General features: G+C 33.9%; 4 protein-coding genes, 1 non-coding gene and 1 pseudogene across 7 annotated transcripts; 3 read left to right on the forward strand and 3 right to left on the reverse strand.

Annotated features, from left to right (window-relative positions):
- Positions 1 to 604: 604 nt before the first annotated feature.
- On the reverse strand, positions 605 to 2,660 carry LOC103830561 (UDP-galactose transporter 1). The gene is made up of 6 exons (XM_033276136.1): positions 2,443 to 2,660; positions 2,136 to 2,387; positions 1,814 to 2,063; positions 1,515 to 1,722; positions 1,075 to 1,306; positions 605 to 1,001 (listed from the first exon to the last, which is right to left on the reverse strand). Exons 2-6 carry the CDS (start codon positions 2,229 to 2,231, stop codon positions 777 to 779), a joined length of 1,011 nt encoding a protein of 336 aa, XP_033132027.1. The 5' UTR covers positions 2,232 to 2,387; positions 2,443 to 2,660; the 3' UTR covers positions 605 to 776.
- A 3,449-nt stretch (positions 2,661 to 6,109) lies between these two features.
- On the forward strand, positions 6,110 to 9,466 carry LOC103830564 (long chain acyl-CoA synthetase 9, chloroplastic). Of its 2 annotated transcripts, none has more exons than XM_009106370.3 (11): positions 6,110 to 6,289; positions 6,428 to 6,968; positions 7,039 to 7,293; positions 7,377 to 7,508; positions 7,594 to 7,767; positions 7,848 to 8,077; positions 8,150 to 8,267; positions 8,369 to 8,500; positions 8,579 to 8,713; positions 8,804 to 9,010; positions 9,097 to 9,466. In XM_009106370.3, the coding sequence occupies exons 2-11, from the start codon at positions 6,438 to 6,440 to the stop codon at positions 9,262 to 9,264; spliced, it is 2,082 nt and encodes a 693-aa protein (XP_009104618.1). In that variant the 5' UTR covers positions 6,110 to 6,289; positions 6,428 to 6,437; the 3' UTR covers positions 9,265 to 9,466. The 2 variants fall into 2 exon arrangements, with proteins under 2 accessions (XP_009104618.1, XP_009104619.1); XM_009106371.3 differs by having other exon boundaries at positions 6,124 to 6,293.
- A 2,650-nt stretch (positions 9,467 to 12,116) lies between these two features.
- Positions 12,117 to 12,188, forward strand: TRNAQ-UUG. Its single transcript has one exon. It is a non-coding gene; the product is annotated as a tRNA-Gln (tRNA).
- Positions 12,189 to 12,362: 174 nt separating this feature from the next.
- On the forward strand, positions 12,363 to 13,171 carry LOC103830563 (acetyltransferase At1g77540). Its single transcript, XM_009106369.3, has 2 exons — positions 12,363 to 12,790; positions 12,872 to 13,171. Exons 1-2 carry the CDS (start codon positions 12,482 to 12,484, stop codon positions 12,941 to 12,943), a joined length of 381 nt encoding a protein of 126 aa, XP_009104617.1. The 5' UTR covers positions 12,363 to 12,481; the 3' UTR covers positions 12,944 to 13,171.
- On the reverse strand, positions 12,820 to 17,618 carry LOC103830562 (indole glucosinolate O-methyltransferase 4). 2 transcript variants are annotated; one of them, XM_009106366.3, is made up of 4 exons: positions 16,982 to 17,618; positions 16,586 to 16,896; positions 16,393 to 16,457; positions 12,820 to 13,055 (listed from the first exon to the last, which is right to left on the reverse strand). In XM_009106366.3, exons 1-4 carry the CDS (start codon positions 17,440 to 17,442, stop codon positions 13,011 to 13,013), a joined length of 882 nt encoding a protein of 293 aa, XP_009104614.2. In that variant the 5' UTR covers positions 17,443 to 17,618; the 3' UTR covers positions 12,820 to 13,010. The 2 variants fall into 2 exon arrangements, with proteins under 2 accessions (XP_009104614.2, XP_009104612.2); XM_009106364.3 differs by lacking the exon at positions 12,820 to 13,055 and adding an exon at positions 15,870 to 16,312 and having other exon boundaries at positions 16,982 to 17,611.
- Positions 17,619 to 19,225: 1,607 nt separating this feature from the next.
- Positions 19,226 to 22,006, reverse strand: LOC103830565 (annotated as a pseudogene).
- Positions 22,007 to 24,337: the final 2,331 nt, after the last annotated feature.

Raw genomic sequence — 24,337 nt, forward strand, 5'->3', positions numbered from 1 at the left:
AAAAATCATTTAAGTGATGAATTATTATGGTAAAGACAATTAATAAATTAGTTAAGAAGTGTGAAAAAAGTTTTGTTTTGTATTTCTGTAATACATGGTGTTAAATTATTTGGAAAAAAATCAATTAATAAAGTAGTTACGATGAGTGAAAATAAGGAGAGAAAAATGTGATACGTCTATTGAAAATATAGTTAGTTCTATTTTGTATTTCAGTTTTAATAACATAGATTTATAGTACTAAAATAATTAGTTCTACCATTGATACATCTGATATCTTTGTCATTACCTTTTTTTGTGCTACTCTTTGTCATTTCCTATCATAAGATTTTATATCAATCTAAAAAAATACTGTTTGCATCGTTTTTAACTTTTCCTCTAGAAGGTCAGTTACCAACTAATTGTCACCATAGTTTCTGAATATAATTGCTTTCTCTCCTGATGTTGAGTTCAGGTCAAGAGAAAAAGGTTACAACACAGTTCGAGAAGAGTTTAATACACGTTTGCACATAAATAACTTAGCAGAAATTAGCAGATCATTCTCTATAACGTTAGTGCATGATTTCTTCATTTATCAAAGTTTTTTTGTACTTATCTACTTACCTCCTTAAGTATAATGAAAATTGTATTAGATAAACTATAGATTCTACATATCACAGAGAAATAAATAAGAATAACCATTATCTCTTCTACGATCCCAAAACAAAACAACAACATCCCAAAAAACAAAATGTTATTTCTAAATTCTATCTTGTGCAGCAGTGAACAGTGATCTGAGATCAGACTTTGCCTTCGAGTTTATCGTTATTGACAAGAGGAAGCAACTCCATCTTGTTTCTTGGTGTTCGAGGAGTCCTAGGAGTTCCAGGCGTTTGCTGCGAAAGCATATGCCTTACGTATCCATAGAATGTGCAGCCCACAAGCGTGATCCCACATCCAACAGCATTCATATACGATATCGGGTTACGGAATATCAACCATGACACCAATACAGCCACCGCAACCTGCCAAAAGTACCATGAACCATGCATTCATATACGATAGTGGGTTACGGAGTTAAAGATTTGTTTTGGTTACCTTGAGGTTTCCAGCTACATTGAATGTGACTGCAGTCGTGGAGTGAATGACATAGAAGATTGAGAAGTTGAGACAGAAGGCTAGCACACCAGAACTGAAGATAATGATGAGTGCTGACCAGGGAGACGGGTGTGATTCAAACCAACTCATAATCCCGTTGCCTTCCAGTAGTAGTGCAGGTATCCCGAGGATCATGGTGGCGAAAGGCGCCATGTAGTATACTGTGTTTATGCTAACATTAAAAGAAAGAAGAGAGAACAATCAATTCATTGCTTAACTTCTCACAAAGCTCATCTGATTGACTCTTTAACCGGAAAGAGAGATACATCAATCACATTTTCAATTAAGACTAAGACTAAGATGGCATCTCATCAAATGAAGACACAACTAGAGACACTGTCATTGATCATAGAAAGAAACACATGAGGAAGAGCACTGACCTGTCAAACTTGTAACCATGAAGAAGAGATTCAGCAAGAATAGTCTTAGTGGAAGTAGCTAAACACCCAAACAGAGCAGCACAGAATCCAAACATGTTAAAGCTAAGCTCTGTAACAGAAGTCAGAAGAATCCCTCCAACAATGGGGACAAGAGACGCCCAAATACGCCACTCAAAGTACTTCCTCCAGACCAGCCACTGTAACACAACTGCTCCAACACAACAAGAAACAAACAATCAGAGACTCTCTTGAGATCCAAGAACAGACAAAAGACAATGATCACATCTCAAACCCCTAACCTGTAGTAGCTGGAGTGAAGGACTTAATCGTCTGCATGAAAGAAACAGGAATGTATCTAAGACTGACATTCCCCAGCACTATGTTGATACAGAAGACGAAAGACATAGGGAAGATCCTCCTCCATCGATCCTCCGCCTCAACGACGATCAAAGGTTTAAGCTTCAAGACTTTGATCACAATGTAAGCTCCAATCGATGAGCATATGAAGTGAACACACGAAACCGATAGTGGGAACTTGAAATCCAGTTTCTGCATTAAAAAAAAGGTGTAAACTTTAGATTCACAAGAGAGAGAGAGATCAGATGAATAAAGTGATGATACCTGGAAGATCCATTTGTTCATGATGATGACGGTAACGTTGAAGCCCCACCACTGAAGAATCGCTAGCACCGATCTGAACACGCTTCCCTCCTCCATCTGAATCTCTTTCTCCCGGAAAGTTAAGGACTTTCGGAATCAGATCGCGGAAAGACCAAAACCCACCAAAAGTTTTAAGAGTTTTAGGAGGTGGAGAGAGGGAGAGAGAGAGAGAGAGAGAGAGAGCTAAACAGAGGAGAAGGAGGAGGAGGAGAGGAAACACTAATGAAAATGAAGGTTGGAGAAGGTAACGGTAGCAGAGAGGAGAGAGGAGAGGAGCTCTGGAGTCTGGTTCCGTGTGATTTGTTTCGAATTTTCTTCTTCTTCTCCTTCTCTCTCCCTCTTTCTCTCTCTTACGCCATGAAAACAATGGTTTTGCTCTTTCCATTTATTTATTTTTCAGTATAAGAAATACTTTTTACAATTAAATTATTTCATTTAATTCATCCGAAAATACAATTAAAATAAGAAAATATCACCTCAAACTTGAATAATACGCCAAAAAAAAAGAAAATTAAAAAAAAAAGAAAATAGAGTAAAATTATCACGAAAACTGTATTTCATTTGTAACGTTTTTGGTGTTACATTGAAACGTTATCTTTGTTTTATAGTCACAGTCGAAAAGTAATTGTGTTGTTTCAGCAATTTTATAGATTGTAGTATTTGTTTTGTGGTATTTTGTCACACGTACTTCCGAGGGTATGGGGAGGAGATCACTGCCGTCCGATGAATATACTTGTAACATGACGTTGACTTCCCACTGCTACTTCTATTTTTTTTTTGTTTATATTAATTGGGTATGGAATATCTTTTTGAGTGATTTGCATAGAAATTCTAGTAAGATGGCAATATTTGCGTCCATGGAAAAACGGAAGACCCAAGGGCAAGGCCCAGTTGTATTGGGTGCGAAAAGACAGCGTTACCCCTATCGCCTCTCCTTTCACGTAAGAAGCTGAAGCGATTTATAATCATTCCATGCATGTAATCATTAGAAAATATATACATATATAACGCTGTTTATATCGGTATAGCCCGATTATGTAAGAGTAGCCTTGTATGACTATCGGTATAGCCCGATTATGAGTTCGTATTGTAATCATAAATAAAGCATTCCCCCTTTTATATTTGTGTTTGTCTAGCAACAAGTTATTTTATGATTTGTCTTGTTTGTGTCACTAGGACGGATAACTGCATTTCTTATTCTACAACTTAAACGGTTACGTTGCAGTTAATAAGCGTCTTAGATGGCTATATAGACTTTAGCCGGTCATTCAAGTTTAGTTGTTCATTCAAGTTTAACCGGTTTAAATAACGTACATTGTCTCTGATTTGCTACATTATCCGGTTAAAAGTACATGACATAGACTTAGACGGTTGATAAAGCTTTATTAAGATAAAAATTAGAACAACTTATATGAAAATAGACTTATACAGTGTTCTTGAATTGTTACATTATCCGGTTAACAGTCCATGGAAAAAATACTTAGACGGTTGCTGAAGCGTGCCAGGTCCTCTAGGCTTAAACGGTTGTTTCTGGTATGTTACTTTATCCGGTTAAAGTTGTCTTGTTTGTGTCACTAGGACGGATAACTGCATTTCTTGTTCTACAACTTAGACGGTTACATTGCAGTTAATAAGCGTCTTAGATGGCTATATAGACTTTAGCCGGTCATTCAAGTTTAGCCGTTCATTCAAGTTTAACCGGTTTAAATAACGTACATTGTCTCTGATTTGCTACATTATCCGGTTAAAAGTACATGACATAGACTTAGACGGTTGCTAAAGCTTTATTAAGATAAAAATTAGAATAACTTATATGAAAATAGACTTACACAGTGTTCTTGAATTGTTACATTATCCGGTTAACAGTCCATGGAAAAAATACTTAGACGGTTGCTGAAGCGTGCCAGGTCCTCTAGGCTTAAACGGTTGTTTCTGGTATGTTACTTTATCCGGTTACAAGTACATGAGAGTAAACTTAGACGGTTACTAAAGCTTTAATAAGATGAAGAGTGGAAACAACATGAATTGCATCGAGAGATTGCATACGATTAACCGGTTAGATAAACGATTAGCTTTAATAAGATAAAAATTAGGACAACATTCAAAAAGTGGATATACCAAAAAAGGGTAGAAAACAACATTGATTCCATCGAGATATTTAGAAGATTAGCCGGTTAAAACGGAGAGTGTAACGAGATTTAACAAACTCTGATAAGTGTGGATTCGTCGGTGAGGGGTTCATCGCCGAGATTGAACCGATGATTACGCTGGTGAATCTTCATCAGACAGGGGAACGGAAAGGAGATGTCGGGGACTGAGACGGCAACGAGAGGTGTGATACTGACACCATAACGAGGGTCTGAAACTGAAACCGGAACGAGATAGTCGGAAGTTTTATAATACCATATTTCTGATTTTGGAGGAATTTGGATGAAAGAGGTGAGTTGTGTTGTGTTGCGGAGAAAACAAAAGTAGAGGAGAGAGATGTATGTAGTAAATTCGAACTGTATCGATTGTAGTGATAATATTACTCTTGCCTCACGCGTAATGATGAAAAGCTCTCGTAGGTATCGAGCTAATGTGTGTAGGGGTAATATTGTCATTAAAAAAAAACACGTCGCCCTTTACTCCAAAAATCCATGGCCGCAAATATGCGGATTATGCTTGTATATACACTGCAATTTCTCTATCTTTTTTATTGATTTTATATCTTACAAATTCTAGATGCATTTTTGTTTCTAATATCGTTTTCTGTCAGCAAGCTATACGTTATGTGTATACTCTCCCTTTACTCCACTGTTTATTGTTTGTAATTTATCACATTATATACAAGAAACTTATTTTTGGAACTAAATGCCGAAACTACCAAATGATATAATATACTTGTAGTATTTTTTTAATTCAAGTTAAAAGTTATCAAAGTTATGGACCAAGCTACTCAATTTTTTAAAAAAATTATAAACAGAATACAGAAGATTCAGGAAAACTACGATATAGCCTTTTAAACCTAGTAGAGTCTTAAGTTTTCTTCATATAATAGACAGCCGAATTGTAAAAGAAAACGGCGATGACATTCATTCATGAATGGAATATCACCGGTCGTTAAAAACAGATTTCATATGTACAGTATCAAAAGCAAAAATGCATGATATATTTGTATAAAAGACAAAGTTGGCTTTTTCAAATTTACCAATTGTTAGTTTGGTAGACGACCTAATTTATAACAACATCTCTTCGATAAACTGATTTTGGACCCGGAGCATACTTAGGCTTCGGGAAGATATTTAATTGGGCCACTAAGCCCATTTACAGCGTTCAGTAGTGTGTAACAGTTAGCCTAAGCATCATCCTGACTAGTTTCATGCTTTTTGAATTTGTGTAATCTAACCAAGACTCCTAATGTTATATGATGCTTCATCGGATGAAGGTAACAGAAGATCAAGAGCATGATAGACGATGATGTAGGGTAGCTACTACACTATTTTCTTGGTTCCAGGAGAAGAATCAGTCTCCAAAGTAAGTTGTAATTAACACAATGTAAGCATTTTCACAAGTAACCAACACAAGTGTCAATTCAAATTCCAAACTTATCTAAGTCGACCAAAATATTCCTGACTTCTACAAAATTTTCGTTCTATTGTTTATTATGGGATTACAAAAGAAAAAGCAGATAGATATGGTTGTGAAATTAGGTGCGAAAGGTATGACTATTAGAGAGTTTTGTAGAATAGATATTCAATTCTTTTAATAAGAAAAAAAAGAGAGAGATTCATTTAAATTGGCGTACCAACTGGAAGGAGGCTCCATTTGCATTGCATGGCCGTTTTGTCAGATTATTAAACCTAACACACATCCTACGGTCCAGATCATCTCTCCATCCTCCACGTCATGTGTGATCCACGTGTATGGTCTCCTTAAAATACTTCAAAACAAAAAAAAAACAATTATTTATTTATTTTCTTCTTCGTTTCGTGACTCTCTCTCTCTCCGCCTCCACAGTCCTCTCGACGTCTCCGCTAAAAGACCATTATACCCCTCGCCGCCTCTCTCTCTAAATAATAATAACCTCCGCTCTCTCCTCCATTTTGCTTCTCCGTTCATCTGCTTCGATCACTGTAAGTAAGCTCTTCTTCTTCTTCTTATACATTTTAGCCGCAGATCTTTTAAAAAGTTTAACTCTTTTTACGCTCAGATCAAATCAAGTTAAAAAAGGTTCTAACTTTACTGAGACTGTTCAACATTGATTACTACAGGAAGTGAAAGATGATTCCTTACGCTGCTGGTGTCATTGTCCCTTTAGCTTTAACCCTTCTGGTCCGCAACGCTAAGAAAGACAAGAAACGAGGCGTGGTCGTCGACGACGTCGGTGGAGAGCCAGGTCACACCGTTAGGAACCACAGGTTCAAAGATCCCGTCAGCTCCCACTGGGAAGACATCTCCACTCTCCCCGAGCTATTCGAGATCTCGTGCAAAAGCCACAGCGAGAGGTTCTTCCTTGGCACCAGGAGGCTGATCGCTAGAGAGGTCGAGACTAGCGAGGACGGGAAGGTCTTTGAGAAGCTTCATTTGGGTGACTACGAGTGGAAGACGTTCGGGGAGACGCTTGATGCTGTGTGTAGTTTCGCTTCTGGTTTGGTTCAGATTGGGCACAAGTCTGAGGAGCGTGTGGCTATTTTTGCGGATACGAGAGAAGAGTGGTTCATTGCGTTGCAGGGTTGTTTCAGGCGCAATGTCACTGTGGTTACTATCTATTCGTCTTTAGGAGAGGAAGCTCTTTGTCACTCGCTTAATGAGGTATAGCTCTTTGCTTCTATTCTCTGTTTGTTTACTAGTTAGTTATGTCTTTCTTTGTTTCTTTCTCCAGACAGAGGTTACAACCGTGATTTGTGGTAACAAAGAACTCAAGAAGCTCATGGACATAAGCCAACAGCTTGAGACTGTCAAACGCGTTATTTGCATGGACGATGAGTTCCCCTCTGAGGCGAGCAGTACTTGGACGACGACTTCACTCGCTGATGTTCAGAAGCTTGGCCGTGAAAGTTCTGTTGATCCTAGCTTCCCGCTTTCAGCTGATGTTGCTGTTATAATGTACACTAGTGGAAGCACTGGTCTCCCCAAGGTTAGTAAACCAGTTTACTCTTACATCTGTTGTTTCAGAGCTCTTACTAGTAATCTGATTATCCTACTTGTCAAATCGTATAGGGTGTTATGATGACCCATGGTAATGTGCTAGCTACAGTTTCAGCAGTGATGACAATTGTTCCAGACCTGGGTAAGAGGGATACGTACATGGCGTATTTACCTTTGGCTCACATCCTTGAGTTAGCAGCTGAGGTATCTTCTAACTTCATTGCTCTATGCGTTAGTTCCTTGACTCTCAATGCTTTTGTTGAACATGAACTGAGTTTCGTTGTTGTAGAGTGTGATGGCTACTATTGGGAGTGCAATTGGATATGGATCTCCCTTGACGCTCACTGATACTTCAAACAAGATTAAAAAGGGCACTAAGGGAGATGTCACAGCGCTGAAGCCTACTATAATGACAGCTGTTCCAGCCATTCTTGATCGTGTCAGGGACGGTGTCCGCAAAAAGGTTTGTGCATGTTAGATTCACATTGAAATGCGAGTAAAAACCTTATGATTGAATAAGGACTGACAGTTTCTGATCATCAGGTTGATGCAAAGGGAGGAGCGGCAAAGAAACTGTTTGACTTTGCATATGCGAGGAGACTATCTGCAATCAATGGAAGTTGGTTTGGAGCCTGGGGATTAGAAAAGCTCCTATGGGATGTGCTTGTATTTGGTAAAATCCGCGCAGTATTGGGAGGTCAGCTCCGTTACTTGCTCTCTGGTGGAGCCCCTCTTTCTGGTGACACTCAGAGATTCATTAACATATGCGTTGGGTAAAAGCATCCTTTAATATCTTCTTGAGAGGTTTGCTATTCTTATGATCTAACATTCTGATATTTCCTCAGGGCACCAATCGGTCAGGGATATGGGCTAACAGAGACTTGTGCTGGTGGAACCTTCTCGGAGTTTGATGACACATCCGTTGGCCGTGTGGGAGCTCCTCTTCCTTGCTCCTTTGTTAAGGTAACTAACCTCTTTACCTGTTTTTGTTCACCAGTCTTGGTTCAAAACTTACTTGACTCGCTTACCTATCTTAAGATCATATGCTTTATATCTTGTTTCAGCTAATAGACTGGCCGGAAGGTGGCTACTTGATCAGTGATAAGCCAATGCCTCGTGGTGAAATTGTAATTGGTGGCTCAAATATCACACTTGGGTATTTCAAGAATGAAGAGAAGACTAAAGAAGTCTACAAGGTTGGTAACTCAACATCTATCAGTTTTTTTCTGCAATGTTCAGTATGACCGTTCTCTAACACTTTGATGTTTCAAAAGGTTGATGAAAAGGGGATGAGGTGGTTCTACACAGGAGACATAGGACAGTTTCACCCTGATGGCTGCCTTGAGATTATAGACAGAAAGAAGGATATTGTTAAGCTTCAGCATGGGGAATATGTCTCCTTGGGCAAAGTATAGTCTTCTCAAACTGAATCTTCACTCACTGTTTTCTATAGATAAGCGTATTGTATTTGATAAAAACTTTGTTTTTTATGTTTGCAGGTGGAAGCTGCTCTCAGTATAAGCCCTTACGTTGAAAATATAATGGTTCATGCTGATCCGTTTTACAGTTACTGTGTGGCTCTTGTGGTCGCTGCGCAACAAACACTCGAAGGTTGGGCGTCAAAGCAAGGAATAGAATTCACCAACTTCGAAGAGCTGTGTGCGAAAGAACAGGCCGTGAAAGAAGTGTATGCGTCTCTTGTCAAGGTATGCTCGTTCATCTTGAAAACGCAGTGATTTTGAGTCCCCAGTTAGTTCCTTATAGTATATGTTGTGATGTGTTTTATTTGTAGGCGGCTAAACAATCACGGTTGGAGAAGTTTGAGATACCAGCAAAGATCAAAGTGTTGGCGGCTCCATGGACGCCAGAGTCAGGGTTGGTGACAGCAGCACTAAAGCTTAAAAGAGATGTAATTAGGAAGGAGTTCTCTGAAGACCTCACCAAGTTATATGCTTCCTAAATCTTCTTCTTTGTCTTCTACTACTTTGTTTTCTCTAAAACACAACTTGTCTGTGTTGCTCTTTAGTTGGTTTGCTTGAGAGTAGAAAAAGAGTTGTAGACACAAAAACCTTACTGGAGTCCAAACAATCTATATGCTCTCATACTATAACCATTGCCAAGTGTTAATCAATTCATTATCTCTCTCTTGTAAGATTCTCTTCCTTTGTGTGTTTCTAGCCAATGTTTGGGAACTTCTTTAGTCATTCGTTACTGTCTACTTCTTTTATGTGATGCCCTCTGATCTGGGGTTTCAATATTATGAAACGGACATTTGTTATGATAATAGCGAAGATTCTCTCTTTTCTTGCATGCTATGAGTGTCTATACAATCAGACACAGTATCTGATATTCAAGTAAGAACCACACATATCTAGTTTTAGTGAACGTATCCTGTTGTGATGGGTGGGAGAAGCTTGAGGCTGCTGATAATAAGAATAGAGTGGTTCATGGAACTTCTCCTTCCATTGATATTGATCTCATGGGTGATTTCCTCGTCTTGTAGCTTTGCCCTGAGAACCAAACGGTAAGATTGGACCTGAGTTTGTCACAAAAGAATCTCTTGTTCACACAATATAACTCATTGGCTTCTGAAATAGAAGTATTGACTTGCCGAAATAAGGAACTTGAAGAAAAGTTGGAGAAGTTAGAAGCGGAGAAAGATGAGCTTGAAAGAAAAGTTAAATGTAACAGAGAAGTAGTGAGAGCACACGTTGAGACTTGAGCTTGAAGCTAGCGTTTGTGGATATAGTGGAGGTAGAAAATAAGTTGGAGAAGATGGAAGTTGAGAAAGCTGAGCTGCAGATATCTTTTGACATAATCAGAGATAAGTATGAAGAATCTAAACTTTGTCTTCAAGACATTGAAACAAAGCTAAAGAGAAGATCCAAGAACATGTCTCTCTCTCCATAAAAAAAAATACAAAACCTAAGATCAAACAGGTCTCTCTAAGAGAATTTTTGCTTTTATAATAGTATTTAGAAACAAAATTACTCAAACCCATTGCTATATCTACTCTATTAAAACAGAGTCCTAATTAAACTCTACCGTGTGATATTTTAATTTTGGACTAATTCAACATGTAATCACTTAATATACGGTCCTTTTAATATACACGCTCTTCTTATACAATAATTTATGATGACCCATATAATTAAATTTAACCGGTATGTTATTGCCTTGATATCGACGTGTCGTTTTGATCACTCGGGTAGTTTCACTTTCAAAATAACCATGAACATTATTAATATAGTGAAGATGGACAATAATTTATGATGATTGATGGTAGAGCCATTTTATTATGCACATAACATATTAGATTTATAGAAAATATCAATATAATACACAAATCTTCGTATAATATGTTATACTATTTTATGAAGATTTATACTAAACCTTGGATTATGTATTTTTTACCACGAACGATTATTTTACTATTCAAACTTGAGTTAGTCTGGATAACCAAATCAGAGTAGAACAACCAATAAAACAAAGTTTTATATGGAAAAACTTCGTGATCCTAGCTAAAGAATCAGAAATCTGATTTTGCGCTCGTGGAATACGAGTGATCTTGAAGTCTGGAAAACATATTTGCAAAGTCTCTATCTTCTACAATTTTGTTGCAAAGCTTGGCCAAGCATAAAGCTCTTTAATAATGACAATCAACTTCTTACCGTCTGTTCCAAAGGTCTGGCATGTCGAATGTTGAAACATATTCTCAATCGTCCATCGCAGTGCTTCTACTTCGGTTATTTATTTATTATTAAAAGAAAAATATATAATACACAAATCTTCTTATAATATGTTATACTATTGGCTTTAAAGTCTTTTTTGGACAAATCAAGTTCTGATTATATGGACCTTAACCATAAACACATAATTTAATTTAGTTTGAATATTTATGGATCTTACCAATTTATCAAATATCTTTTTGGGTTTATTGTATTTTTAAAACGAACATAAATAGTTAAAAATATTTTTAAAACCCTATGTATAACCTCATTATTAATAAATTAGATAAAAAATATGGTTAGTATTATTAAATATACAAAATTTTTAAAATAAAATATTTTATATAAATTAAATTAAAATATATATTTATAAAAAAATAATTCCTTAGTTTAAGTAAGATAATATCAGAATTAAAAATCAAGTCAAACCACTAAATCATTACATATATGAGCATTAACACATTAAAAATTAACATCATGCATAATCTATAATACACACCAAGATTATACAAGTAGAAAGTAAATTATACTCCAAATAAATATATTTTTAAAAATATAAACCACAAATTTCATAATCGTATAATATTATATTATTAAAAAATGTTATAAAGATATAACAAAAATAATATCCGCGCACAGCGCGGATCCGTATCTAGTTTTCTTCTAAAATAGAGATTGCTATTTTTTCCGCTATTTACAGGAAAAAAAATATCAATTTCTATTTTTTACTCTATATTTTGAAGATTGCTATAAGAAGAGAATACATTGGAGTAAACTTCATCTCTATTATAGAAATTCTCTATTTTAGAGGTAAAAATAACAAAATACATTGAAAATGGTATAAACTGTTGATATGTGTTCCATTCTCAATTTTTTTTTTTATAGAAAAAACAGATGAATGAATCTAAAGATTTAAATTTTCAAAAAAAAAAAGAAGATCTAAATTTTCTTTTAGGTTTTAAGTAAGCTTTCATGTGTATGTTATGCTATCATAAGTTATGACTCAAATACAATATCAAGGTTGTTTAATCTCGGTGAACTCTATTAATATAAATAATTGCATTGTTACTCTCCTAGCATCCAAGGTTCTATGGTGTAGTGGTTAGCACTCTGGACTTTGAATCCAGCGACCTGGGTTCGACTTCCGGTAGGACCTTTTCTTTTACTTTTTATGTTTCATTAAACTTCGTAATCAGCGGAGAACATATTCAAAACAGACTGTTCTTCATCACTTCTGGTCCTTTTCAAAGCATTTATGTTTTCTTGTTAAGACAAGATAATCTATGACATTTAATTATGATCGTTAATAAGCCTTTTTGTCTTAATGTCATAAAAATAATATTTGTTCCAATTAAGACGCCTACCTGAAAGGCCTATAACGATCCATACTCATCCCATTAAAAGGCCCAAACATAACACAAATGACAAAGAAAAGGATCAGACAGGACAATGATGAAACTTTCCTTCGGTTCACGGTTACATCATTTGGCGATGGCGGCGACATCGGGAGCGAAGATTACGGCGACTGAGCCACCGAAGATAGTTTGGAACGCCGGGAAACACCGATTCGAAACCGAAGATCACGAAGCCTTCATCGACTACAAGCTGAGAAACAACGGCCAAGTAATGGATCTGGTCCACACCTACGTCCCTTCCTCAAAACGAGGGTTAGGTTTAGCTTCTCTCCTATGCATCGCCGCCTTCGAACACGCTTCCTCTCACTCCCTCTCCGTCATCCCTTCCTGCTCCTACGTTTCCGTAAGATCTCTCAATTTTCTAATTTTTTCTCTCGAAAATTCGTGGATCTTGAAAGTTTGAATCGGTGTGTGGGTTTTGCAGGACACGTTTCTTCCTAGGAACCCGACGTGGAAGCCTCTGGTTCATTCGGAGGATCCCAAGTCTAGCATCTGAAGTAAGACTCGTTTTAACATTATTGTTAAGTTTGTGTCTCAATGTCAGTTGTTGGTTGTGTAATCTTTTAAAACCTTGTACTCAAGATCTGTCGGAGACGGATGTAATGAATCTGTAATAATGAAGTCTTTGAATGTCTTAACATGACAGTTGAAGCACATCAAAAAAATTCCACAACGATCATATTATTGTAAATGAATAAAGATTTTTCCATTTTTTTGAAGTAAATCTATCTTTTACGCTAATTTTAAATTAATAGGGCGTAAAATTTATTCCAAATTGAGTTTTAAACTGAAAATACAGTAGATTTGAAAATGCTGTAAGAACTGTTCTTTTCTAAAAATAGCTAATTTGAAATGGTTTAGGACTAGATTTAAACTGATATGAGATGTATGAGCACACGGACCCAAAACCTCTCAACTCTAAAAAAGTAATCCAAATTAACAAATATAAATCAACCTTAAAATTAATTTTCTCCGGTATTAATTTGTCTATATATTGTTATCCTAACCAAAAATTACAATAATTGAATCGGAGCCAAACTCAATTTTATAAATATTCAAGCAATTTTTTTAAACTCCATACCCGACTGTTAAAACTTAACCAAATAAAAAACTGAAACACCCATACTGTTTATTACACATACTAGGATAAGACCCGCGCCTTGCGCGTGATTAAGTTATTATTTTTATTATATTTTGGAGAATGAAACAATAGTTTGGCTTCATATAGATTACGGGTGTTCAATCCGGATATCAGGTTAGTTTCGGTTCGGTTCGGTTTTTTTCGGTATTTGGTTAGTAAAATATAACTACTATTCTAAATCCATATTTACTTTGACTTTAGTCTTTAACATACTTTTGAAAGATTTCAACTAGACGACTAAATTGATCAGCCAATCTTATTGCTTTAAATCATTAGTGTTTTTATATATATATATATATATATATATATATATATATATATATTATTTAGTTTGAATATTTATTAAATAAAAATTCATATGCGTTATATTTTATGATCATTTGTAACTTATTATAACAAAAAAATAATCTATTGATCACAAAATTTTCACGTGGGAATATTCAAATTTCTAATAATATATAGACTTTTTGAAAAATTCAAATATAACATATAAGAAAAAATATAAATGTTTTTATTATATATTTAATGTGATTTTTTAATATCTTTCAATAATATAAAATTTAAAAAAAAGAACGAAGATACCAAAATTGTTATCAAATATTTATTATTCATAATAATTAATTTTCATATATACGTTAATCATATTAGGTAATTTTGTAGCTTTTAATTAAGGAAAGTGCAAAAAAAATTTTGGTAGATTATTTATCAATTCGATAGTTAGTTTAATAAAAAATATAATGTAAGTCAAGATGGACCAACCTATTTTTCTAAGAATAGTATATTTTATATAGTCATTTATTAAATGAGAATTTATAATCATAGAGTTCTATGATCATTCATATCATTTTATAACTGAATATTTAAATCATCGATAACAAAATTTTCAATGTGAAAGCTTTAATAAGTTTATAATTTATAAATGTTTTTGAAAATTCATTAAAAGTTTTAATATTAAAATATTTATGTAATCTTATGGTATATAGTATAATCTATATATATATATATATAAATATATATGTTTTATTATTAAATGATATTTTTTACTCATATGGTTTTAAAATAATGTGTATCTTCTTATAATATTAAATAAAAGTTCATATTAATACAATTTTATGATCATTTGTAACTTATTATGACAAAAAAAATAATCTATTGATCACAAAATTTTCAGAGTGGGGATCTTCAAATTTCTAATAATTTATAGATGTTTTGAAAAATTCAAAATATAACATATAAGAAAAATTATAAATGTTTTTATTATATATTTAATGTGATTTTTAAATATATTTTAATAATATAAAATTAAAAAAAAGAACTAAGATACAAAAATTGTTATCAAATATTTATTATTCATTATAATTAATTTTCACATATACGTTAATCATATTAGGTAATTTTGTAGCTTTTATTTAAGGAAAGTGCAAAACATTTTTTGGTACGTTATTTATCAATTCGATAGTTAGTTTAATAAAAAGTGTAATATAAGTTAAGATGGACCAACCTATTTTTCTAGAAATAGTATATTTTGTATAGTTATTTATTAAATAAGAATTTATAATCATACGGTTCTATGATCGTTCATATCGTTTTATAACAAAATATTTAAATCATCGATAACAAAATTTTCAATCTGAAATCTTTAATAAGTTTATAATTTATAAATGTTCTTGAAAATTCATTGAAAGTTTTAATATTAAAATATTTATGTAATCTTATGGTATATAGTGTTTAATATATATATATATATATATTTTATTATTAAATGATATTTTTTACTCATATGGTTTTAAAATCATGTGTATCTTCTTATAATAAAAATGTTAAACCATTGATCATTAATTTTTAACATAATAATTTTAATAGTTTTAGTCATTTATTGTCGTTTTTAAAAATTCAAAATATAACATATACGAAAAAATCTAAATTTTATTTTTATAGCTAATTTGATTGTTTAATTTATTTTAATAATATAAAATTAAACAGAAAATGATGGAGGAGATATACATTGTTATCAAATCTTTATTATTAAACTCATTAATTGTCATATATATATTAGTCATTTATGGTAATTCCGTAGGTTTTATTTAAGGAAAGAAAATATCATATCATTATATCATATAGTTTGACCAACTTATGTATCTAACAACATATAAAAATCGAATGTGGACCTACTTATTTTTCAATTGAATGTAATTGACTACCTAATTGAGTGCCACTTATGCATTGGGGCCTCTTTTAATTAATACAAAATTGAGGTTACATCTTTTCAAATGTTCCTCAATTAATATATAAGGGATATATATTACACATAAAAACAAGTTCTCCGCTTTTATTTTTGGTAGATAAATATCAAAACATAGGATCTTAACTGATGCATAGTATTCATGGGACAAGTAGTGGTTCTTATTTTTGCAAACCTCAAATCTATTTGCGGAACTCAATAAGAGACAAAGAATAGGCCCGGCAAATGAACTCGCAACGACTAAAGCCTGCAGCACAACCTAAAGCCTCCAATTCGGGAAGAGTCCTTTCTCTACCACCTGAACGTTGTGTTAATATGAACATGTCTAAAGTGAACCGCAAGTTAGAAGCTAAGTCGTCACACTTTGGTTCTGTTGGCATAACCACGTCGAGAACTATCACTTTTCCTTTCTCTGGGAGACTTGCCCAGCAGTTTTTGAGAATTTTAACAAAGTTTTCATCGTTCCAAGCATGCAGTATCCACTGTATCAGTGAAACCTTTTTTATTTTGTTCAACATATGTATTAATTAGATCATGATAGTTTATACGCATATATACTTACTTTCATGATAATAGCATCTCCCTTTGGAATTTCTACTAACATGTCTCCTGCCACATGTTCCACTCCTATAATAACAGATTTAATTAAGATATATAACAAATAACAATTTTAGAAGATTATTATTTATTAGAATGTAACTATTAACACTTCAATACACAAACTATATATCAATTTTTTTATTTAATTTATTTACCGGGATAAGCAGGAGCATAGGCTATAGCCGGTGGTAAGTCGAAATTGATGCCCTTGATATGAGGATACTTGGAAGTGACTACATCTAGTAGGGTTCCAACAGCTCCTCCAACATCCACCAAGGTGTTAACATCTTCAAATCCTTTGTATTTTTCTAGAAACTTCTTCATGAACATGGTTGAAGATTCCGACATTCCCGGGTTAAACTTCTCAGCGAATTGTTCATCAGATGCAATGTATTCGAAGACTTTCATACCATGGGCAGAAACACATGCATCTGTTCCTTGTAATATCACATCCTTTATATGTGACCTGTAGAAAAATATTAGTTAGGAGAATATGTAAATTAACTTGACGTAATTGCATTTATTTCGTATTATTAATATATAGAACGTACATATTCTTGAAAACGACGTGGTCATGGCACAACATGAACATAGATCTGAGAGAACCCGAGCCGTCACTATCTTTCAAGAAAAACTTGCAAACATGTTCACCTGCGTATACCCTTTCGATCTTTCCGGTTTGGTCGTTCTCTCCGGTTTCAACAACACGACATTTCAAGATCGAGTGGCTGGTGAGTAATCGCATCATCCGGTCCAGCATCAGTGGAGCCTCTGGATTGGTGGGTTTAGTAGGGAGACGAGACGCTATCTCTGAAGGCGAGAGCCACATGCCATCCTCAACCGCAGCCATTGTGTCGATGACTCCCAGCTCCAAGGCAGCTTTGAAAACCATTGGGAACGTCAAGGAGTACACGATCCTCTCGGCTTGCAAGGCCACCATTTCTTGTTCTTCTTCTTTGATCAGACCCGGTTTAGGAGAAGTGTTTAAGGGATTTTGAAGTTGGTCTGCCATTAGTTGATGTTGGTTGAAAACGGAGAAGATAGATAGACAACAATGTAAGCAATGAGAAATAGAGGCTTGGTTTCAACATCCATGCCTTGCGCTATTTTATAGTGGAAACTGGAGGTAAGAGCACCTCCAAGAGATTTTTCAACTTGGAATTCTTATTACATATATGTGTAAGTATATATAAATCATATTGTTTAATTATATCTCATAATATTGAGAAACTCAGCCTAAAATATTTCAGATATTTTGGGCCAAGAACACCCTTATCGGTGGAGTTTTCCATTTAATTACCGGTTTTTAGTCCAAAATATCAATATTTAATTATAAATAAATTAATGAATTGAATTTTAAAGCACTTATAAAATTTAGCCACTAGAAACAGATAACTGGCCTTGGAGTTTCGGAAGGATATTTTTGCAAGATACTTTTGATTCTCTCCTTAAAAAAACAAAATTCTTACTAAGATATTTAGTGGATATCTCATATTGGAGGTGTTATAATATACCCAACAACATTATATTATTTTTATTTAATTCATTTAAATACCCATGTTAGATACTTTTAGTATAATGTTACTCTAAATAACAGTTAAAATTTTTAGATTACCTAACAGAAATTTAAAGGGTCATGGTTTGATCTCCGTTGAAAAAATGATTTTCTAAAAGTATCTCCAATAGAACGTTATTTTTTTTTCTATATTTTACTCTAAAATAGATTAATTTTATTATAGAGTTGAATTTGTTTCAACCCAATGATACGTCTCTATAATAGAGTTATTCTATTATAGAAAAAATATAGAGAGATTTATATTTTAAAGTAAAATATAGAAGGGGAAATCGTGTTCTATAGACCATCTCTAATAGAGTTACCCTTTTACTAAAAATAGTTGGTTTACTCTATCTTTTTTAAAATAGAATAATTTTACAATAGAGTTGAGTTATACTCCAATGATACTCTATTTTATAGGAAAAAATAGAATGATGAACAAAAACTGAATAAACTGCTCTGTTTATAAAGTAAAATCACATTTAGCTTTATTATAGAGTAAAATTAGAACATTTTTAGTATAAATTTAATTTTAGATTAAAAAATAGAATATCATTAAAGATGCGATAAAGAGAGTTGATTTAACATAATCTTGATTTCATCTTTGGAGAAAGTTAAAAAAAAAAAAAACTTTTTGGTGTATTAAAATATAAATTATAAAATTCGTACACTCGTGGTGGTTGGATTCTCAGGGGTCATAATGGCATGTCGAAAGTATGGGGTACGGGATCTTTTGGGATTAACCAAAAAATCAGATTTCAAACAATATGAAAACTACAGGTCCTAAAGAGGGAACGTGAAACTTTATGTCGAATAGTAGAACACTATATTTGTAGACCATAGGGATCAACCAAGAAAATATCTTTAGTTGTCGTTGTCGAAAATGTATATTGTGATTAACCCATATGTAGAGGGAGTGGTGTGGCTGATGTTTCAGGTCTTGCAACGTAAACTCATAGAGCTTCTTGATTAGCTTCCACTGTGAACAAAATCGTTACGCATGTGGTCCTCTAAATATAATAATGCAGCACTTTATATATTATGTTAGCGATTATTATTAATTACTGGTTTTAACACACTGCGAAAAAACACTTCACAAATAATAGTATAGATAGATAGATTATAAATTTTAAAAATTTGATAAAAGGGGTATAATATTGATTACAGACCCGTTTTGGACAAAAAGCTTATCTAGAATCAAATATTCTATTACTAGCTCTACATCAACCATCTAAACGGACACATTCGGCTAGACAATTCTCTTTTTTTTTTGCTAAATTTTGGCTCTTTATTGTTATTACACACACACACACACATATATATATATATATATATATATATATATATATTACACATAATAACAAGAAGTTCTCTGCTTTTATTTTTGGTAGATAAACATCAAAACATATAGGATCTTACTGGTGCACAGTATTCATGGACTAGTAGTGGTCTTTATTTTTGCAAACTTCAAATCAATTTGTGAAACTCAATAAGCGAGAAAGAATAGGCACGGCAAATAAACTCGCAACGACCAAAGCCTGCAGCACAACCTAAAGCCTCCAATTCGGGAAGAGTCCTTTCTCTACCACCTGAACGTTGTGACAGTATGAACATGTCCATAGTGAGTTCCATGTTAGAAGCAAAGTCGTAACACTTTGGTTCTGTTCGCATAACCACGTCCAGAACTATCACTTTTCCTTTATCCGGAAGACTTGTCCAACAGTTTTTGAGAATTTTAACACAGTTTTCATCGTTCCAAGCATGCAGTATCCACTGACATCAATTTAAACAATTTTATTTTGCTAGAAAAAACGTTTTACACCATGATAGTTCATAGACATGTATGCTTACTTTCATGAAAAGAGCATCTCCCTTTGGAATTTCTACAAACATGTCTCCCGCCACATGTTGCACTCCTATAACAGATTTTGTAAAGATATATAATAATAAACTTAGGAGATTATTATACTAACATATCAATATAACAAGCTATATATATATATCAAGTTTGTTATTTCATTTGTTTACCGGGGTAAGGAGTAGCATTGACTAAAACCGATGCTAAGTCCAAATTGATGCCCTTGATATGAGGATACATGGAAGTGACTATACCTAGTACGGTTCCAACTCCTCCTCCCACGTCCACCAAAGTGTTAACATCTTCAAATCCTGTGTATTTTCCTAGAACCTTCTTCATGACCATGGTTGATGATTCCGACATTCCCGGGTCAAACATCTCAGAGAATTGTTCATCGACAGCAAGGTATTCGAAGACTTTCATGCCATAGCCAGAAATAAATGCATCTGTTCCTTGTAATATCACATCCTTGAGATGTGACCTGTAAAAAATATATTAATTAGGAATATGTAAAATGGCTTGACGTAATTGCATTGATTTTGCTTTACTAATTAATCTATAGTACGTACAAAGACGTGAAAATGACGTGGTTATGGCACAACATATTGGAGAGAAGATCCCACATCGGATATATGAAAGGGACTTGAGTAATATATAAGGGACTTTGGTCAATCCACTAATTGCCAATTGGTTTTAAGTTGGAAGCCCAAGAAACTTATCATGGTATCAGAGCGGGCCCAATACCCTGACCCATTAATCCGGCCCGGACAGTGGCCCGATCATCCCATTAGCTGATGGCCCATAGAAGGCTCAGTTCCGCCGAGATCGCTAGAAAAATAAAGCATGATTTCGGAGGGGATATGATGGATTCTGCGAGATTAATGGTTATACGCACCATTATCTCGAGGGAGGGTATTGGAGAGAAGATCCCGCATCGGATATATGAAAGGGACTTGAATAATATATAAGGGACTTGGGTCAATCCACTAATTGCCAATTGGTTTTAAGTTGGAAGCCCAAGAAACTTATCACAACATGAAGAGAGATCTGAGAGAGCCCGAGCCGTCACTAGCTTTCAAGAAAAACTTGCAAACCGGTTCGGCTGCGTATATCCTTTCCGTCTTTCCGGTTTGGGCGTTCTCTCCCGTTTCAACCACACGACATTTGAAGACCGAGTGGCTAGCGAGTAATCGCATCATCCGGTCCAGCATCATTGGAGCCTCAGGGTTGGTGGGTTTAGTAGGGAGACGAGACGCTATCTCGGAAGGCGAGAGCCACACGCCGTCCTCAACTGTAGCCATCGTGTCGATGACTCCCAACTCCAAGGCAGCTTTGAAGACCATTGGGAATGTCAAGGAGTACACCATCCTCTCGGCTTATCAAGGCCACCATTTCTTGAGAATCTTGTTGTTCTTCTACTTCTTTGGTCAGACCCGATTTAGCAGAAGGGCTTACTAGCTTTTGAAGTTGGTTTGCCATTAGTTAATGTTGGTTGAAAACGGAGAGGATAGGTAGAGAATAAGTAATGGAAAAGAGAGGCTTGGTTTCAACATCCTTGCCTTCTGCCATTTTATAGAGGAAACTGGAGGTAAATAACATGTTTTTTTTTTGCAACACAGGTAAATAACACGTATATTTCTTCCTTTTGGTATATTAAAATATAGTTATAAAACGGGTACAGTCGTCAGTGTGGTTGGATTCTCAGGGGCATGATGGCATGTAGAAAGTATGGGGTACGGACTTTGTAAAGTATAATAGAATAGATATATTATTATGTTGTGTTTGATAAAAGAATACAATATGCATATATAGTGGTAACATTAACATAATGTTAACACTAGATAATGCTAACTTTTCTAAACATTTATTGTAAATATGTTAGAATATTTTGAGAGTAACTTATTTTTCAAGTGTTTCTTTTTAGTCTTGAGAGTCTTCATGGGATTTCACGGACTTCACAGTCTTGGTCCGTAAGATACATATTTTCCGACCTAACATATCTCTAATAGACTCTTTTGGAATTAACCAAAAAGTCAAATTTCAAACAATATACTATATGAAAACTACAGGTCCTAAAGAGGGAACGTGTAACTTTATGTCGAATAGAAGAACACTATATCTGTAGATCATAGGGATTAAGCAAGAAAATATCCGTTGTTGTCGTTGTTGAAAATGTATACCAGAAACAAAAAGGGGAGTTTATGTCTTTTTTTTTTAATTGAATCCGCCGGGACTGACGGGGCTCGAACCCGCAGCTTATAATTGTATATTATGATTAACCCGTATGTAGGGGGGGGGGGGGGGAGGGGGGAGTGGTGGTTGATGATAAAGATCTTGCTACGTAAACTTATAGACCTTGTGATCAGTGTTGTGCCAACTTTTTTAGGGACCCAAGGTAAATACGATGACTTAGCATTAAATTTTCACTATAAAAATTATTTATAATTAAAATATTAATTATATTGTAATATAATATAAAATACTAATGAAAAATAAAATACAATAATATTAAAAATGATTATAGTATTTAAATGATTTCACTTTTCATTTTTTTATAAAGCATTTTTTTTTAAGATATGTTTATGAGTTATCTTAAAAATTATAAGGAAAAAAAAATAAAAGGCATTCTAAGTTATATATGTTAAAATAGGATAAAATATGCTAACCATCAGCATTCACACTACTAAATTTAAAAAATAAATTATTTTAAATAGAAATACAATTGTTCGGTAGAAACAAATTTGAGAAAACAAAGTTAACTTACAAACTTGAACTTGAACAAATAAAAGATTATTTTCTTTTATATAATTTTAACAAAAAAACTATTTTTTGTATTTTTTTAGTTTTGAGTTCAAGTAGAAAACATAAGTTTAAACAATTTTTAAGGATTTTCTTAGAGATTTGGGGCCTTAATTTTTGTAAATTATGTGGGGGGGGGGGGGGCTTTAAGACTAATATCTTTTTGCTAACACTATAAGCATGCCTCTGCTTGTGATTAGAGTCCGTATGAACAATATAGGTACGCATGTGGTCCTCTGTATATAACCATGAAGCACTCTATATATTATATTAGTGATTATTATTTTTATAGACTAATAGAGCGGAAACTGAAGAAGATAAATGACCATAATAATAGCCAAAGACAAAGTTGATGGGCTATGAAAGAATTTACGTCCAACTTGTTTGTTTGTTTGAATTTTTGCAAAGATTCATCAGCTACCATTAATGTCTTTTCTTATCCTTACTTTTTCTTTCTTTCTAAAACTAAATTTATTATTTTTATTTTTATTTTGCAATGATTTATTGGCAGCTGTGTTGACAAAGACATTCAGACAGGTACAATTCTAAGAGTTATTCGACAAGTTGTATATTGGAAATCTTTATTTTCCTCAAGTTGGAAGAGCGTTGGATAATTAACGAGTGGAATATATGATGAACATATAATACAGTTTATATGTCCAATGTAATTGGATTAGGATATAAGCTAAGAACAGTGTCAGCTTATATATTGGATGGTTTCCACCATATTATAGTAAACTTCGTGTAGCTAAGAAACTTTTTTCCTACATTTTAACATAAATTATATTGTGCTTATACTAGTCAATTTGTTTCTTTTTCAAAAAAAAAAAAAAAACAGTGTCAGCCCTGATTTATATTGGGCTGGAAGCAACAGTTTTTTATCGGATTTGATAGTGTAAAGCCGGACTGAAACTGGCTTGTTATTGTTATGTTCAATTTATTTTCCTTACTGCCTGTAGATGTCTGTCCCAACCCTATCATCGTGGTATGCAACTGTTAAAATAAATCGGTTTAGTTTGCCAAGGTTTTTGTTGGTTGGAAAACCTAAAGAAGATCACTGATAAATAGATCGGTATAATAGCTAGCGCAGAGCCGCAGAGAGGTGAAGGATTGATTTCAGAACAATACTTGGGTTCATCCCTATGGGTGAATGGTTAAATTCACCTTACTTTTTATAACCAACTAAAGTGTCATGTACGATTAGTTAAAAAGGCAATACAATTAACAAAATGGCTGAAAAAAACAACACCGACGTTAACGTCATCTACAAAACCCAAAATTTTAAAAAACTAAACCATAAACCTCAAATCCTAAAATTTAAACACAAAACTCTAAGGTGATGATTGTTTACATGGTTTTTGGATTTTAGTTTTTGGTTTTTAGATTTTGGTTGTTAGTTTTTAGATTTTAGTTTTTAGTTTTTGGTTTTTGATTTTGCTGTAAATTTTAGATTTTCTAAAAACTTGAATGGTAACATTAGATTTTGGTTTTTGTTTTTAAAGTAAAATAGATTTTAGATTTTGGGTTTAGAGTTTAAAGTTTAGGGTTTAGGATTTTGAGTTTATAATTTAAGATTTAGAGTTTTGAGTTTTGGGTTTAGGATTTGAGATTTAAAGTTTAGGTTAAGGGTTTAGATTTTTGATTTTTAGAGTTTCGGATTTTGCAGATGGCTTTAACGTTGGTATTGTTTTTCTC

The sequence above is a fragment of the Brassica rapa genome, chromosome A07, assembly GCF_000309985.2.
Source record: "Brassica rapa cultivar Chiifu-401-42 chromosome A07, CAAS_Brap_v3.01, whole genome shotgun sequence".
In the NCBI taxonomy this organism is placed as follows: Eukaryota; Viridiplantae; Streptophyta; class Magnoliopsida; order Brassicales; family Brassicaceae; genus Brassica; species Brassica rapa.

Excerpts from the sequence above, each read along its gene's own strand:
- LOC103830563 (XM_009106369.3), top strand. The coding sequence starts at position 12,482 with ATGATGAAACTTTCCTTCGGTTCACGGTTACATCATTTGGCGATGGCG. Across the intron at positions 12,791-12,871 it reads CTTCCTGCTCCTACGTTTCC|GACACGTTTCTTCCTAGGAA; the intron begins GTAAGATCTCTC and ends TGGGTTTTGCAG.
- LOC103830561 (XM_033276136.1), bottom strand. The coding sequence starts at position 2,231 with ATGGAGGAGGGAAGCGTGTTCAGATCGGTGCTAGCGATTCTTCAGTGG. Across the intron at positions 1,723-1,813 it reads CTTCACTCCAGCTACTACAG|TTGTGTTACAGTGGCTGGTC; the intron begins GTTAGGGGTTTG and ends GTGTTGGAGCAG. Across the intron at positions 1,002-1,074 it reads ATGTAGCTGGAAACCTCAAG|GTTGCGGTGGCTGTATTGGT; the intron begins GTAACCAAAACA and ends TACTTTTGGCAG.
- LOC103830564 (XM_009106370.3), top strand. The coding sequence starts at position 6,438 with ATGATTCCTTACGCTGCTGGTGTCATTGTCCCTTTAGCTTTAACCCTT. Across the intron at positions 8,078-8,149 it reads TTCATTAACATATGCGTTGG|GGCACCAATCGGTCAGGGAT; the intron begins GTAAAAGCATCC and ends ATATTTCCTCAG. Across the intron at positions 9,011-9,096 it reads TGTATGCGTCTCTTGTCAAG|GCGGCTAAACAATCACGGTT; the intron begins GTATGCTCGTTC and ends TTTTATTTGTAG.
- LOC103830562 (XM_009106364.3), bottom strand. The coding sequence starts at position 17,442 with ATGGCAGACCAACTTCAAAATCCCTTAAACACTTCTCCTAAACCGGGT. Across the intron at positions 16,897-16,981 it reads CACGTCGTTTTCAAGAATAT|GTCACATATAAAGGATGTGA; the intron begins GTACGTTCTATA and ends ATTTTTCTACAG. Across the intron at positions 16,458-16,585 it reads CTATGCTCCTGCTTATCCCG|GAGTGGAACATGTGGCAGGA; the intron begins GTAAATAAATTA and ends CTGTTATTATAG.